At 44.6% G+C, this 16,787-nt stretch overlaps 1 protein-coding gene across 1 annotated transcript in view; it reads left to right on the forward strand.

Moving 5' to 3' along the window:
• Positions 1-4,382, forward strand: part of pi4kaa (phosphatidylinositol 4-kinase, catalytic, alpha a) — a 46,399-nt gene extending 42,017 nt beyond the window's left edge. Inside the window, exons 50-54 of the mRNA XM_080476485.1 lie at positions 620-740; positions 1,497-1,656; positions 2,448-2,537; positions 3,579-3,662; positions 3,751-4,382. Of these exons, the coding sequence (XP_080332611.1) occupies positions 620-740; positions 1,497-1,656; positions 2,448-2,537; positions 3,579-3,662; positions 3,751-3,802 (507 nt within the window). The 3' untranslated portion in view covers positions 3,803-4,382. The remainder of the gene's footprint in view (positions 1-619; positions 741-1,496; positions 1,657-2,447; positions 2,538-3,578; positions 3,663-3,750) is intronic.
• The last annotated feature ends 12,405 nt before the right edge of the window (positions 4,383-16,787 follow it).

The following is a 16,787-nucleotide window of genomic DNA, read 5'->3' on the forward strand; positions in this document are numbered from 1 at the left end:
GTTGGTTGGTTGGTTGGTTGGTTAGTTAGTTCCTTGGTTTGTTGGTTCTTTGGTTGGTTGGTTGGTTGGTTCCTTGGTTGGTTGGTTGGTTGGTTGGTTGGTTGGTTGGTTGGTTATTTCCTTGGTTGGTTGGTTGGTTGGTTGGTTGGTTGGTTAGTTAGTTCCTTGGTTGGTTGGTTGGTTGGTTGGTTGGTTGGTTGGTTGGTTAGTAAGTTTCTTGGTTGGTTGGTTTCTTGGTTGGTTGGTTGGTTGGTTAGTTAGTTCCTTGGTTTCTTGGTTGGTTGGTTTCTTGGTTGGTTGGTTGGTTGGTTAGTTAGTTCCTTGGTTTCTTCGTTGGTTGGTTTCTTGGTTGGTTGGTTGGTTGGTTGGTTGGTTGATTTCTTGGTTGGTTGGTTGGTTGGTTAGTAAGTTCCTTGGTTGGTTGGTTGGTTGGTTGGTTGGTTGGTTGGTTGATTTCTTGGTTGGTTGGTTGGTTGGTTAGTAAGTTCCTTGGTAGGTTGGTTAGTTAGTCCAGTGATTGGGTCATTGTTTTAGAAAGTGTGAATTTGCAGGTGTAGATTCTCCTGACATTTAAACGTGGAGTGAAGATCAGCAGGTTGACTTGGTTTGGTCTCCACAGGCTCGCTACAACTTCATCCGCAGCATGGCGGCCTACAGCCTGCTGCTCTTCCTGCTGCAGATCAAAGACCGACACAACGGGAACATCATGCTGGACAGCAAAGGACACCTCATCCACATCGGTACAGTGCTCAGAGCTCAGGTCTGGCTCCTCAGCAGGGGTTAGACCTTTCTAACAGCACATCCTCCTGCTCCTCTCCCTCCTCCTCCTCCTTCCTCCTCCTCCTCCTTCCTCCTCCTCCTTCTCTCCCTCCACCTCATCCTCCTCCTCTCCCTCCTTCCTCCTCCTCCTCCTCCTCTCCGTCCTCCTCCTCCTCTCCCTCCTCCTCCTCGTCCGCCTCTTCCTCCTCCTCCTCACCCTCCTCCTCATCCTCGTCCTCCTCCCCCTTCTTTCGCTCCTCCTCCTCCTCCCCTTCCTCCTCCTCACCCTCCTCCTCATCCTCCTCCTCCTCCTCTCGCTCCTCCTCGTCCTCCCTCTCCTCCTCCTCCTCCTCCTCCTCACCCTCCTCCTCATCCTCGTCCTCCTCCCCCTTCTTTCGCTCCTCCTCCTCCTCCCCTTCCTCCTCCTCATCCTCCTCCTCCTCCTCTCCCTCCTCCTCATCCTCCCTCTCCTCCTCCTCCTCCTCCTCACCCTCCTCCTCATCCTCGTCCTCCTACCCCTACTTTCGGTCCTCCTCCTCCTCCCCTTCCTCCTCCTCCTCCTCCTCCTCTCCCTCCTCCTCCTCCTCCTCCTCTCCCTCCTCCTCGTCCTCCTCCTCCTCCTCTCCCTCCTCCTCCCCCTCCTCTCCCTCCTCCTCCTCCTCCTCCCCCTCCTCTCCCTCCTCCTCCTCCTCCTCTCCCTCCTCCTCCTCCTCCTCCTCCTCCTCCTCCTCCTCCAGACTTTGGCTTCATGTTCGAGAGCTCGCCCGGTGGGAACCTCGGTTGGGAGCCTGACATCAAGCTGACGGACGAGATGGTGATGATCATGGGGGGCAAGATGGAGGCCACGCCCTTCAAGTGGTTCATGGAGATGTGTGTCCGAGGCTACCTGGCCGTGCGGTGAGGAAATCACTCCTCCAGTTCTCCAAAAAAGAAAAGAGCCGTTTGATCTCAACCTGCCAACTTAAAACTTTGAAAGCCTCCTCTGAATTACTTCACCACAAATTCAACATGTTTAATTTAAACGTCACAAATTCAGCTTTAAAATCAAGTCTTAAAGTTATAACCTATAATATTTACAGGGAGCGAGAGAGAACGGGGGGGGGGGCTGTTCCACCCCAGCCGAGGAGCTGAATAAAATAAAACCCCCGTCCCTCCATTGGTCCAAACGGCCACAACAAACTACTTCTCAGTGCAAAGTGAATTTATTTACAAGATGCTCTAGTGTTCAACAAACAAATTGGGAGTCTTTAACAAAAGAATCTCAGAGTGAGCTCTACTATAAAAACAACAAACCATAAATCACCCTGTTCTGTCAGCGGTAAAACTTTCCTAACAAACAAAAGGAAAACAAACACAAAGTCTTTCCTTCCTGTCTAAAATAAAGAAGAGAAAAAGATTGAACTCAGAAGTTACAGCCCAGTCCAACAACAGCTCGCTGCACCCTGGCTGCTATGTTTACATGTTTACATGTTTACAGGTGAAAACTAAACTTGTTGCTGTTTGTTTAAAGTCACTGAACACGTATTGACAGAAGCAGTTTTCCACGGTGTGAAAAGACAAGCAGCAGGTCATCACCGGTCCTCACTGGAAACTCTTCATCCTGTTGAACACTGAGGGAGCTGCTGGTGACACTGATTGATGTTGACGGCAGGTTTCAGTTGTTGTTTACTTCCTCTCTGCACAAACAGGCCCTACATGGACGCCGTGGTTTCCCTGGTGACGCTCATGCTGGACACCGGACTGCCCTGTTTCAGGGGACAAACCATAAAACTGCTCAAGTGAGTCCAACCGCAGTGAGAAAAGAGTTGAACTAGTTAGAAATGATCTTCTTGAGATCAACAAGATGAACTTAAAACTTGGAAAAACTCACATCATCGCCTAGAAAAAGCAGAAATAGCAACATAATGTAAGATTTCTATAACAATATATGAGAATAAAGTCTTTTCTTGAGATATGATGAGAAGGAAGTAACTTTATTCTTCCCCACAGATGTCTTCCAGTTCATAAAATAATAGAAATGCAGTTATAGTCTCAATAAATGAAAATAAAATCAGGCTTGTCACGTTTCATTATAACATTTTTATTTTTCTTTTTGCTTCCAGTTATTTAAAAACCAGTTCATTCATCATGTTAGCACCATTATATGGTTATCTGTCATCTGTTTAAAAGTTTAAATAAAATCTAACATTATATCTTTTTAATAATATGATATTGGGTGGGAAGGGGAATATTGAATATTGGAGAAGTTTAAGATCAGTTTACTTCTTCCTACTAATTTTCAGGCATTTTAATTAAATATATAAGAGGTTTGTCTGTTCATAAGCTATAATTTCATTATTTATTACTATAAAAAGGTGTATATATTTGTGTGTGTGTGTGCGTGTGTGGATATTAGTTACAAAAGTAATTAACTATATATATATATATATATATATATATATATATATATTTATATATATATATATATATATATATATAGTTAATTACACACACACACACACATATATATGATAAAGTATAATCACAATTATGCAATGGTATTATTCAAAATATGACAAATAAATACAGATACATTTATTCGATCACAATAAACTAAGTACTTGTATACATTCTATACATGTTTAATCTCGTGCTCAGACGGCTGGACTGCCTTTGACCTCTTCATCTTTACACCGTTTAAAGATTATTTCTTCTTTTTTAATCTGCTTTATGTTTGGACGTCGCTTGACGTCTATATTCAGACCGCTCCAGAGTTTCACGCCACGTACATAAAAACACAAACACGCTCCGAGTCAAATCTCTCCTTTTTCCCCCCCCAGAGGACGTTTTAATCCCCAAATGAGCGAGAAGGAAGCGGCGGCGTTCATGATCAAAATCATCCAGAGCTGTTTCCTCAGCAGCAGGTGGGATGAAGGAAATACAAAACCTCTTGTTTAATTAAAATCTCCTCATCCTGTGTTTTCCTGATGGCTTTCTCTTTGACCTCCACAGGAGCAAAACCTACGACATGCTGCAGTATTACCAGAACCAGATCCCTTACTGAAGACGCCGGCCACCAGGGGGCGCCAGACCTCCACTTTCAGTCCGCTTTCATAACCCACATCGCGTTTTTAAACGTGCGGCGTGAGGCAGCGCTTTTACCAAAAGATTATCGACTCGCCCTTTAAGTCTCGAACGCAGGAGGACGTGAAGCGAGCCGCTGCGTCTTCACGGTGGGTTTTTAGTTGTTTTCTCCTCGTCATGCTGTAATTCTCCTTTTGATGCACTTTATAGACGACAGTGTTTCCCTCTGCCTCCACCGCCAGGACAGTGAACAATCATCACTTACTGTTTTATGATCACACACGGAAAATTAACCCAAACACTAGTTAGAGATATTACTATGTATTGTACTGTAGGATATTTACTGTCAAATCGCAGGTGTGGTTTAGAGAAATATTTATCTGAAGATTTTAGAACTTGACGTTCCTCCTCACTCACTCATTCCTCCTCATGTAAGGTTTTAGAGAGAAATCTACTTTTTCCACAACAGGAACTCCTTTTTTTTTTTTCCTCTCTCACTGTTTTGCACATCTACATGAATATCCTGAAGGAAAAACAGCAATAAAAAATATGGATTCACCAAAACTACTCTACTTGGACTGATATTAATACAGCTGAATGTTCTGGAAAACTTCCCAAAATGTATTTTCTTATGCCATTTTTGGTGAATAAAGTACATCTGCAGAACAAACTCCCCTGCAGTGTGCAGCACCACCACTAGATGTCATTAAATCCCCAAATAGGATTTTAGATTTGGTTTCAAATTGGTTTCAAAAAAACCTGGATGAAATGCAGGAAAAACAGCAATAGAAGACACAGTAAATGTTCTAAAACAACCAAAAATTATTTTTAAATATATGTCCGTGTTTCTCCAAACTTTAATCAAACCGGAATATTCTGGAAAGGTTCTCAAAATGTATTAGTTCATTTTGCCTTTTTGGGTCTTAATTTCAACAAACTGCACCGTAATCTGCAACACCGCCACTGGATATTGTTAAATCCCCCATGATTGTTTCATTTCTGGTTCAAATTGTTTAATTTGATTGTTTTAAATTCACAATTGTTTTGGACAAAAAGTGCAAAAAATGTTTTGTAAAAGTGTGAAATAGCGATTGAAAAAAATGTGTCTGCAATCTGCACCACCACCACTAGGTGTCACAAAATCCCAAATGCTCAGATTTTATATCAACCTTTTTCTATTTCAATGAATATTCTGGAATAGAAAAAAATGCGAAGGTAATTTTTGCACCGATGCACTAAAATCATCTCCGCTGGACAAAACCATGATAATAATAATAGTAATCACCACTAGGTGTCGCCAAATCCGGAATACGTCCTTTCCCTCTCGACTCTTCGGAGCGAGCGTCGGGTTGGGAGTCGTTTATGTTCTTTTAATCATCAGTCTGGAAGCAAAACGTGGAAATTCGTCTCTTGAGTTGAAGCAATTGAAGCGTTATTTTCCTGTTTTTCCTCGTTATTCTGCACGGATTCTTCGCTGTTCTCGTCACCAAACCTTCTTCTCCGCGTGACCTTTAAGAACGGACGTAGAAACGATTCCGTCACACTTTTTAATAGACATTACAAGTCACTCCTTTTTCCTTTTCATAGCTGCTGAAAAGCTGTGAACGTTTCAATCCAATCTTAAAAATGAACCTCCTGATATTGTTTTATTATTATATTACTTCAGTAAATCTCCAAACACGGACGTGCGATAATATTTCCTTGATTTCCAAACATGCTGTTATTATTTCTTTCCTCATGATCAGAGGGTGCGCTGCGTGTCTGCGCTCTAGCGCCCCCTGCAGATGTGCAGAACAGTAGAAATGAGAACCTGAGTTCATGTTGTGGACAAACCAGATCTCTGAGCTCCACGTCTTAGATGAAGAAACTTTCCTGAACTTTTCTTTGTTTCCCTGTATTGTCCGCTTCTTTCTCTCGTTTATCATTTTACTCCCTCTTTTTTTCTTCCTCTGTTTGTTTTTCTCCTTCTCTTACTCTTTTCACTCTGTTCTAGTGTATCACATCATTTCTTCTCAAGATTGTTTTTCTTTTTCGTTTCTCTCTCTTTCTGCCTTCTATTTCTTCTATTTCTTGTTTTATTCTAATTCTTTTCTTCTATTCTTTATTTTTGTTTACTACATAGTATATTTTTCTATTTTTTTCTTTTTGTTTCCTTTATTCGTCCATCGATCCGTCCTTTCTTTTCTTCTCTTCTCATTTTCCCTCCTGCGGTGTTAAAACGTCTCCCTGCTGAGTTATTCTTGCAGATATCGTACATATATAAAGATATATATATATATATCCACATGTTTGTGTGTGAGGTTTGCGTCCCGTTTGGAAACATTCCTTATTTATTTGTCTTTGTGTTAAAAACTGAAACCTCTGATGGTGAAACAGAGGTGATTCCAAGAAGCCATTTCTCCTACTCTGGGTAGAAACATCGCTGCAGTGATACTTCACAAACCTATTCTAACTTTATGCAATATACTCCTGCGTCGGTGTGTCGCTGTTTCTCCCGTCATTGCAATCGAGAACGTGTTCGACGCTGCAGCCGTGTCTTCCTCGAACTAAAACGGTCCGGGTGCAAAGAAATCCTGACGGGCGTCGGACCGCTGTGACCAGAAAGCCATTTTTAAAAAGAGTTTTATCCTCGTGCTGTTATTGAAACGCGTCTCCGTCCAGCATCAACTGTGCACCGCAAGTGTTGTAAACCTGTGCGTGCGTGTGTGTGTGTGTGCGTGTGTGCGTGCGTGCGTGTGTGCGTGTGTGTGTGTGTGTTCAGTTTGTGGGGAGGCCATTACCTGGTTCAGAGGAAAAATTGTTATGCTGATAATGTGTGAAAACTCATTATTTCAACATTAAACGTGAACATTTCACCAGTTCAATTGTGATTTTTTTTTTTCCTTTTTCCTCTTTTATGCAAGAAAGAAACCCTTTGAATGAAGTATTTAATATATATAAGTATTTATTATATGCAATTATTCAATATATAAGTATTTAATATATATAATTTCAATTACCATATTTTCCGGACCATAAGTCACTTTTTTTTCATAGTCTGACTGGTCATGCGACTGGAGGGACTTTTATATCAAAATAAATAAAATGTATAACACAGCAGGTATTATGGTAACCCTTATTTTTAAATATATGTCCGTGTTTCTCCAAACTTTAATCAAACCAGAATATTCTGGAAAGGTTCTCAAAATGTATTAGTTCTTTTGCCTTTTTGGGTCTAATTTCAACAAACTGCACCGTAATCTGCAACACCGCCACTGGATATTGTTAAATCCCCCATGATTGTTTCATTTCTGGTTCAAATTGTTTAATTTTATTGTTTTAAATTCACACAGCAGGTATTACGGTCAGCTCCTGTCCTGTTCTGACTGCGAGGCACGGCCACTTAATCTTTTCAACTGAGACGATCAAGTAGGAAACCCAACTTTATCAGTAAGCCGTTAGTGTGATACACTCAAAATGTGTGATCCCAATTATGATCATGTAAATACAGTGGATGGGGGCGTCTCAAACATTTTGAATATCATGAAAATGTTCAATATTTTTTGTCCCTCATATCAGAAAGTCGAACCCATATATGCTCTAGGCTCATGACACAGAGTGAAATATTTCAAGCCTTTATTTCTTGAAATGTTGATGATGATGACTTACAGAGTGAAAACCCAAAATTCTGAGTCTCAGAAAATGAGAATATTGTGGAAAAGTTTTGAAAAGTCCTGGTGTCTCACCCTCATCAGCTAATGAAGTCCAAACCCCGGCAAAGGTTCCCTGAGCCTTTAAATGCAGGTGAGCAGGTGAGCTCAGAGCAGGTGAGCAGGTGAGCTCAGAGCAGGTGAGCTGCTTAACCCAACTACTGGACGAAAAGAACCGCACGGAAAGAACCGGATTCCTAAACCGAAAAGGTGATTGCCTTCCAGTTTCTCTCTGTTTTTGCTTTGTTTTAGCTGTTTTAGCTCCTATTAGCACCTGTTTAGCCATGGCTTCCCCCTCCTCTCCTCCTATTTTTTCCTGCTCCAAATGTCAGATGTTTAGCTACACCTCGACCTCAGTTACTGACACAGGGACCTGTGAAAAGTGTAGCTTTATTGTAGCACTTGAGGCGAGGCTGAGTCAGCTTGAGGAACGTCTCCTCTCTGTCGAGCTTAGGGCTAGCCCTGTAGCTAGTAAACAGCCGCCAGGTTTAGCTGGAGGGGAGCGTTCTAGCTTAGCAGCGCAGGTAGCTGCTAACTTTAACCCCCCCTCAGTGGCCCCCGAGCAGCCGGGGGAACAGGGCGGTTGGGTGACTGCCAGGGGTAAACGTAGCAGCAAGAAGTCTACCGGACACCCCCGCTACACCCCGCAGGCCTCCGTCAGTGTCTCCAATAAGTTTGCCCCACTCAGCAGCACGCTGGCTGAGAAGGACACGCTGGTTATTGGCTCCTCAATAGTGAGACACGTTAACCTAGGACAACCAGCGGCCACAGTTAGCTGCCTGCCTGGGGCCAGAGCAGGCGACATTGAGTCCCAGCTAAAGCTAATGACCAAGAATAAACGGAGATTTAAACGGATTGTAATCCACTGCGGTGGAAACGACGTTCGCCTGAAGAAGTCTGAGGTCCTCAAAGCTAACGTAGAGTCAGTGTGCACATACGCGCGGACCATTTCAGACGAAGTAGTTTTCTCTGGCCCCCTCCCAAACCTCATCAGTGACGAGATGTTTAGCCGCACGTCATCTTTTAACCGCTGGCTGTCAGGGTGGTGTCCCAGTAACTCGGTAGGCTTCATTAATAATTGGAAGTCCTTCTGGGGCAAGCCTGGTCTCATCAGGAGGGACGGCATCCATCCCACGTTGGATGGAGCGTACCTCTTATCTAGAAACATAGCTAAAAGCTTAGCTCCTCCATCCTGACGCACCAGAGTGGGGACCAGGCAACAGAGTGGCAGTCCTACACGCCTCTCTGAGTTTCCCTCTGGGCAGTCACCAACCATAGCTAACTTAGTTAAACATCCCATAGAGACTGTGTCTATCCCTCGGACCACCACAAGTATAAAACTATCTAAACCTAGGAAAATAACTTCTAATGACTACAAAAACTTCATCCGTATCAAGTGTGAAACTAGACAAAATCAAGACAAAAAAATTAAATGTGGTTTCCTAAACATTAGATCTTTATCATCCAAAGCTCTTCTAGTCAATGATCTGATAACCGAACACAACATTGATCTCTTTGGATTAACAGAAACCTGGCTACGTAAAGATGAGTATGTTAGTCTAAATGAAGCCTCCCCTCCAAGTCATATTAACACTCAAATAGCTCGTGAAAGTGGTCGAGGAGGGGGCGTGGCAGCCATCTTTAACTCTCAGTTACTAATTAACATGAACCCAAAACCCAACTTTAGTTCTTTTGAGAGTCTGAGCATGACCATGCGACACCCGTCAAATAAAATAGTAAATTCTGTAGAATTTGTAATCATTTATCGTCCTCCTGGACCTTCTTCAACTTTTCTAACTGAATTCTCTGAATTGTTGTCAGATGTAGCCCTGACTAAAGATAAGGTTATCATGGTAGGAGACTTCAATGTTCATGTTGACGTAGAAAATGATAGTTTCAGTGCCAGCTTTAAATCTACACTTGACTCTCTAGGTTTCTCTCAGGTAGTAGACGGGCCTACCCATAAACATCTACACACCTTAGACCTTATTCTAACTTATGGTTTGAATATAGAGCATCTGACCATCTCTCCTCACAATGATTTCCTGTCAGATCACTTCTTAATAACCTTTGACTTTGTTCTAAATAGTTATAAACCTCCGGCTAAAGCCGTGTTAACCAGGTCTCTCTCTGATAACATAGTAACTAAATTCAAGGAAAGAATTCCCTCTGCTATAGAATCAGTAGTGAATCTTCCTGACCCGTATACTGTTGCTAGCTCAGACATTGAATACCTAACAAACAGTCTGACAGATATGCTAAAAACAACGCTAGACGACATAGCTCCTCAAAAAATGAAAATGAAAAAACAGGAAAAGTCATCCCCATGGTTTAACTCATCAACCCGCGAGCTTAAACAACGCTCCCGTAGATTAGAAAGAACTTGGCGTTCAACAAAAACAGAGCTAGATTATATAGCCTGGAAGGATAGCTTCAAAACTTATAAGAAAGCTCTGAGTAGAAGTAGAACTAATTACTACTCATCCTTAATAGAGGAAAACAAAAACAACCCTCGGTTTCTTTTCAGTACTGTAGCCAAACTGACCAAGAACCAAAATAGCGTCGAGCCCACCATTCCTAACAATATATGTAGTGAGGACTTCATGAAGTTCTTTCAAAATAAAATTACAACGCTTAGGGATAACATCCATCAAACCCTACCGTCCGTTAGCCCCATAACAGAGGAACTGGTTAAACCTAACAGTCATCTGGAATGCTTTCAGCAAATACAACTAGTCGAACTAAATTCCCTTATTTCTTCTGCTAAACCAACTACTAGCCTGTTGGACCCAATTCCTACTAGAATTCTGAAAGAGGCACTGCCACTAATTAATAATTCTATACTCGCAATTATTAACCAGTCTCTATCAATAGGCTATGTGCCCCAATCCTTTAAACTAGCAGTTATTAAACCTCTCATTAAGAAGCCAAACTTAAACACAAGCCTTCTCTCAAACTACAGGCCCATCTCCAACCTTCCTTTCCTGTCAAAGGTTCTGGAGAAAGTAGTCGCTAAACAACTCAATGATTATCTGCACGAGAATAATCTGTTAGAGGACCTTCAGTCCGGCTTCAGAATGAACCACAGTACAGAGACTGCACTGCTAAAAGTTACTAATGACCTTCTAACGGCCTCAGATAGAGGTCTTCTATCGGTTTTAGTTCTTCTGGACCTTAGTGCCGCATTTGATACTGTCGATCATAATATACTTTTAAGGAGATTAGAAGATGCCGTCGGCATTAAAAACTTAGCCTTAAACTGGTTTAAATCATATTTATCTGACCGGTTTCAATTTGTTCATGTAAATAACAAATCTTCACTACATGAAGGGGTCCTGTGTGGAGTACCACAAGGCTCCGTCCTCGGACCGATATTGTTTAATCTCTATATGTTGCCACTCGGAAATATAATTAGGAAACACAGCATTAACTTTCATTGTTATGCAGATGATACTCAGCTATATTTATCAATTAAAGCCAATCAGGCTGACCAACTTGTTAAACTAGAGTCCTGCCTCAGGGACGTTAAGTCCTGGATGTCTATCAACTTCTTAATGCTCAACACATCCAAGACTGAGGTTCTAATCCTAGGTCCTAAAAAGCTCAGGGATAACTTTTCAGACAGTCTGATTAGGTTAGATAATATTACCTTAACCTCTAACAGTGATATTAGGAACCTGGGTGTTATTTTTGATCAGGATCTGTCCTTTATTTCCCATGTTAAACATGTCTCCAGGACAGCCTTCTTCCATCTAAGGAATATTGCAAAAATTAGAAACTTCTTGTCCTTCAAAGATGCAGAAAAAATTATTCATGCCTTTGTGACTTCAAGATTAGATTATTGTAACTCCCTAATGTCAGGATGTCCAAACTCCTCTGTTAGGACCTTACAGCTAGTGCAGAACGCTGCTGCACGTTTACTAACCAGAACTGGAAGAAGAGAGCACATCTCCCCAGTCTTAGCATCCTTACACTGGCTTCCAATTAAATCTAGAATAGAATTCAAGATCCTTCTGATCACATATAAAACTCTTCATCAGAAGGCTCCGTCCTATATCGAGAAACTTCTAGAAGTTTATCACCCTCCACGAGCCCTTCGCTCTGAGGATGCAGGACTGTTGGTAATCCCTAAAGTCCATAAAAGTAAAACAGGAGGCAGGAGTTTCAGCCATATGGCTCCTTTACTCTGGAATCAACTAGCAGCCTCGGTCCGAAAGGCCGACACCATTAGTTTATTTAAGAGTAGACTAAAAACATTCCTATTTGATAAAGCTTATCCTTAGGAATAAAATAGGAATAAAATAGGACCACTAAGTTGAGCTGCTATAGGCCTAGACTGCTGAGGGGATTTTTTCTCTCCCGTTAAAGGGAGGAACTCTACATTTGGAGGTTCTGTTTCTTGTCTTTCTTTCTTTCTCTCTGTGTAACAACATTACTGGAGCCACCAGACACTGCCGCCGTCTTTTTTATCCCTGACAGGAGGAGAGCAGGATCCAGGGGATCAGACCCAAGACTCACAGAGTGGAGTTACGACGGTCCTACTACCCGACCCCACCACAGCACCGGGACCCCACCGCAACGGCACGGCCCTTAAACTCCAGACTGAGATTGGCTCATCATCAGACCAACGCTCATCATAGACTTTTCTTAGTATTTGTACTTATCTGGCCTGTCTGCCACTCTCTCTCTCCCTCTTCTTTTCCTCTCTCTCCCTGTCCTATCCCATGTACTTCTCCCCCCAACCGGTCAAGGCGGATGGCCGTCCTTCCAGAGTCTAGGGTCCGCCCCACGGTTTCTTCCTGAAGAGGGAGTTCTTGAACTTCTCTCCATGCGAGGGAGTTTTTCCTGGCCACTGTTGCTTGTTCACCTGCTTGCTTTGGAAGGGTTTAGTTGGGTCCTGTTGTACTCTATCATTGTAAGAGCGCTTTGAGATGTTTGTTGATGTGATTTAGCGCTTTACAAATAAAATTGAATTGAATTGAATTGAAAAATGGTCTCAGTCTGGGTCAGGAGGCGACACAATCATGGGGAAGACTGCTGACTGGACAGAAGTCCAGAAGACAGTCATTAACACCGTCCACTGAAGGTCCTTGCTAAAGAAGCTGGTTGTTCACAGAGTGCTGGATCAAGCATGTTCAGAGAAGGTGGAGTGGAAGGAAAAGGTGTGGGAGGAAAAGGGAGGAGCGCAGCCTGGAGAGGAATGTCCAGCAAAATGCTGGACAAGGACGGACTGAGGCTGGAGTCAGAACATCAAAAGCCTCTAGGCACTGACCAATCCTAGACATGGGATCCTAACGTGGCTTCCTGGGGTCAAGACACTCCTGAACAAGAGACCAGGTCAGAAGAGTCTCACCTGGACTGTGGAGGACAAGAACTGGACTGTTGCTCAGTGGTCCAAAGTCCTTGTTTCACAGGGAAGTCCATTTTGCATCTCATTCGGAACTCCAGGTCCCAGAGTGTGGAGGAAGAGTGAACTCCAGGTCTCAGAGTGTGGAGGAAGAGTGGACTCAAGGTCCCAGAGGGTGGAGGAAGAGTGAACTCCAGGTCCCAGAGTGTGGAGGAAGAGTGAACTCAAGGTCCCAGAGTGTGGAGGAAGAGTGGACTCGAGGTCCCAGAGTGTGGAGGAAGAGTGAACTCAAGGTCCCAGAGTGTGGAGGAAGAGTGGACTCCAAGTCCCAGAGGGTGGAGGAAGAGTGGAGAGGCTCAGAATCCACCTTGCTTGAAGTCCAGAGTGACGTTTCCTCAGTCTGTGATGATTTGTGCTGCCATGTCCTCTGCTGCTGTCCCTCCACTGGGTCTTCTGAAGTCCACAGTCAAGGCAGCGTCCAGCAGGAAACTTTAGAGATCTTCATGCTTCCTCCTGCTGACGAGCTTTATGGAGACGCTGAGTTTGTTTTCCAGCAGGACTTGGCACCTGCCCACACTGCCAAAGGTACCAGAAGCTGCTTTATGTCACGGCCCTGACTCTCCAGCTGTGTGCCTGACTGGGAAGGTGGGGTTCGTGTGTACCTCCAGTTGCTCCTCCCTCTCCTCCTGTGTGCAGGTCACGCCCGTGGTTTGGCCCCGCCCCCTGCCTCTCTCAAGCCGGCTGATTAAAGCAGTTGTTAGCTTAGCAACCTCAGGTTTGACATGGCCGCGGACCGAATTGTCATCTGGTGACGACTGGTGAGGAGGAATCAGCCTTCAGTGGAGCTGGAAGGTTGTGGGGATCAAACCTTCCCTCAATGAAAACCATGAGACTGAATAATTTGACTTTCCAGATTAAATGTCTGTTCTTGGTCGATGATTTTGTGAAATAAATTTCAAAATACATGCGACTTATAACTCAATGCAACTTATAGATGTTTTTTTCTCTTCATGGGTTAGGGTTAGGGATGCATTTTTTGACTGGTGCGACGTAAACTCCGGAGCGACTTATAGTCCAGAAAATACAGTAAATATTCAGCATCACTGTTTTGTTTTTTAAAGCATCAACACAAGAACCTCTAATAAGATCCCAGTAGTCCTCAGTAACACCACAGATCACTCTGTCACCCTGCCACCGAAAGTGAGAAGTGTCCGCAGTTCAGAGAGTAATGCCCCTGACCGCTACTCAAGCTGTCTCACAGACATCCAAGGCCAAACATTCATTCAATCTGGACGACTGCCCAACGCCAGAGGAGTGGGAGAGCTGAAAAAGTGAACTCTATCCCTGAAGTGTTTGCTGGATGAGCTGTCGTTCGGTCATACCACCGCCGTCAAACATCACATCCGCTTACAGGATGACACGCCGTTCAAAGAAAGATCTCGGCCAATACATCCCTCAGATCGAGAGGCTGTCAGAGAACACCGAAGAGAACTCCTGGATGCTGGAATAATAAGAGAATCTGAGAGTCCCTTCGCCTCCCCAGTGGTTGTAGTTAAAAAGAAAAACGGAAAGATCAGGCTTTGCATTGACTATAGGAAGCTAAACAGTCGCACTAATAAAGATGCCTACGCTCTTCCTAACACAGAGGAGACGTTTTCGGCCCTGAGTGGAGCAAGGTGGTGCTCGGTAATGGACCTAAAATCAGGGTATTACCAGGTGGAAATGATGGAGCAAGACAGAGCTAAGACCGCATTCACGTGTCCCCTCGGCTTCTATGAATTTAATCGTATGCCGCAGGGAGTCACCAACGCACCGCACACCTTCCAACGCCTTATGGAATAGTGTGTTGGTGACCCCCACCTGAACGAAGTTTTGGTGTTTTTAGACGAGTGTCTGAGAGAAGACGACGACTTCTCTCAGACACTCGAAGAGCATGAGGACACTAATGAAGGTGCTCAACCGCATCAAAAGTTTTGACCTGAAGGTATACCCGGAGAAGTGTCAGTTCTTCAAATCTTCCGTGAAATACCTTGGTCTCGTCATTGATGCTCAAGTCGTCCACAGGACTGCTACAGAACTGGGGGAACCGCTTGAACCGGTCTTCAACCTCAGCCTGCAGCTAGGGACAGTGCCCACCCTCTGGAAGACATCCTGCATCGTTCCGGTGCCTAAAAAGAAGCGTCCCAGCAGGCTGAACGACTCCCGACCGGTGGCGCTCACATCACACCTAATGAAGACATTGGAGCGGCTCTTCCTCAGCCTCCTCAGACCCCAGGTGCAACATGCCCAGGACTGCCTGCAGTTCGCCTACCAGCCAGATGGTGGTGTGGAGGTTGCCATCCTCTACCTTCTACATCGGGCCCACTCCCACCTGGACAAGGGAAGTGGCACAGTTAGGATCCTCTTCCTGGACTTCTCTAGTTCCTCCTTCTCCAGGATAAACTAAAGACCATGGGAGTGGACCCCTACCCGGTGGCCTGGATCTCCTGCTACCTCACCGACAGGCCACAGTATGTCAGGCTGAAAGACACCACGTCTGACACTGTGATCAGCAGCACTGGAGCCCCCCAGGGCACAGTGCTGGCCCCTCTTCTCTTCACCCTGTACACCTTGGACTTCTGTTACCACTCAGAGCTGTGTCACATACAGAGGTACGCTGATGACACAGCCATCGTTGGATGCATCAGGGAGGACAGAGAGGAGGACTATCGGAGTCTGGTGGGGGATTTTGTCGTCTGTTGCCGCAGTAACCAGCTGGAGTTCTACACCTCCAAGACGAAGGAGCTGGTCATAGACTTTGGGAGGTCCAGACCAAAGCCCAGACCAGTCCTACTGGAGGGAGAGGAGGTGGAGGCTGTTGACTCCTACAAATACCTGGGACTGTGGCTGGACAATGAACTGGACTGGTCAACACACACCAGCCACCTGTACAGGAAGACACAGAGCAGGCTGTCCTTCCTGAGGACACTGCGGTCCTTCAACATCTGCAGCAAACTACTGTGGATGTTTTATCAGTCTGTTGTGACCAGTGTCCTCTTTTACACCGTGGTGTGCCGGGGACACGTCCAGACTGGACAGACTGCTCTGTAGACTCTCTGGTGACGGTAGCAGAAGCAAGAACGGTGAAGACACTTCTGGACATTCTGGACAGTACCAGACACCCTCTGCACACCGTCATCAACAACCAGAGGAGCATGTCCAGAGAGACACTGCTTCTTCCCAAATGTGGGACGAACAGACTTAAGAAGTCCTTTGTCCCTCAGGCCATCAGGCTGTACAAGTCCTCACTGGGGGGGAGGAGGGGACAGAGGACAGAAGCGAAGGAGCAGGAGCCGCCATCCACCTCATCCACCTCACCCTCCTCCATCTCACATCCCATAATGCAAAACTGTGCAACATCTAATGGTCTCTTCACTGCAAATGATCCTCCTGGTTAATAATTCTGTCTGTGACCACAGAGGAATTTAACCTTCGGCCACTTTCACTCCTACATCCTGTTAGGAGTCTGATTCTTTTTGCCATTTCTATATCTAGAATATATCTCCGCCGTTTATCTTTTCCAGCTCCATCACTCTCTTCCACCATCAGGTAGGCTTGCTCCAACCAATGGTCAAATCGTTCCTCTCCAGCAGGAGTGGGCACAATACCTGGGAAGAATCGCAGGCGGCGGTGTCCTCCACTCTCCTGAGACGATTTGTTAGTTTTGTCCAACGGGTCACCAACAGCACGAAGGATGGATTCAGTGGGAGAAGGAGCCGACTGCAGCCCAGGAAGTAGAGCTTGCACGTCATCCATAGTTTTCCCTTCAGCCTTTAATAGAGCAATCAGTTTTATGTTGAAGTCATCTTCACAGTTTGCACTTTCAACGCTTGTAGCCACAGTGATTGGCCAAGTTGTTTGTCCATCTGGTGTCAACACCTCTGGTGGCA

Source organism: Lipophrys pholis, assembly GCF_963383615.2.
Source record: "Lipophrys pholis genome assembly, chromosome: 12".
NCBI lineage: Eukaryota > Metazoa > Chordata > Actinopteri > Blenniiformes > Blenniidae > Lipophrys > Lipophrys pholis.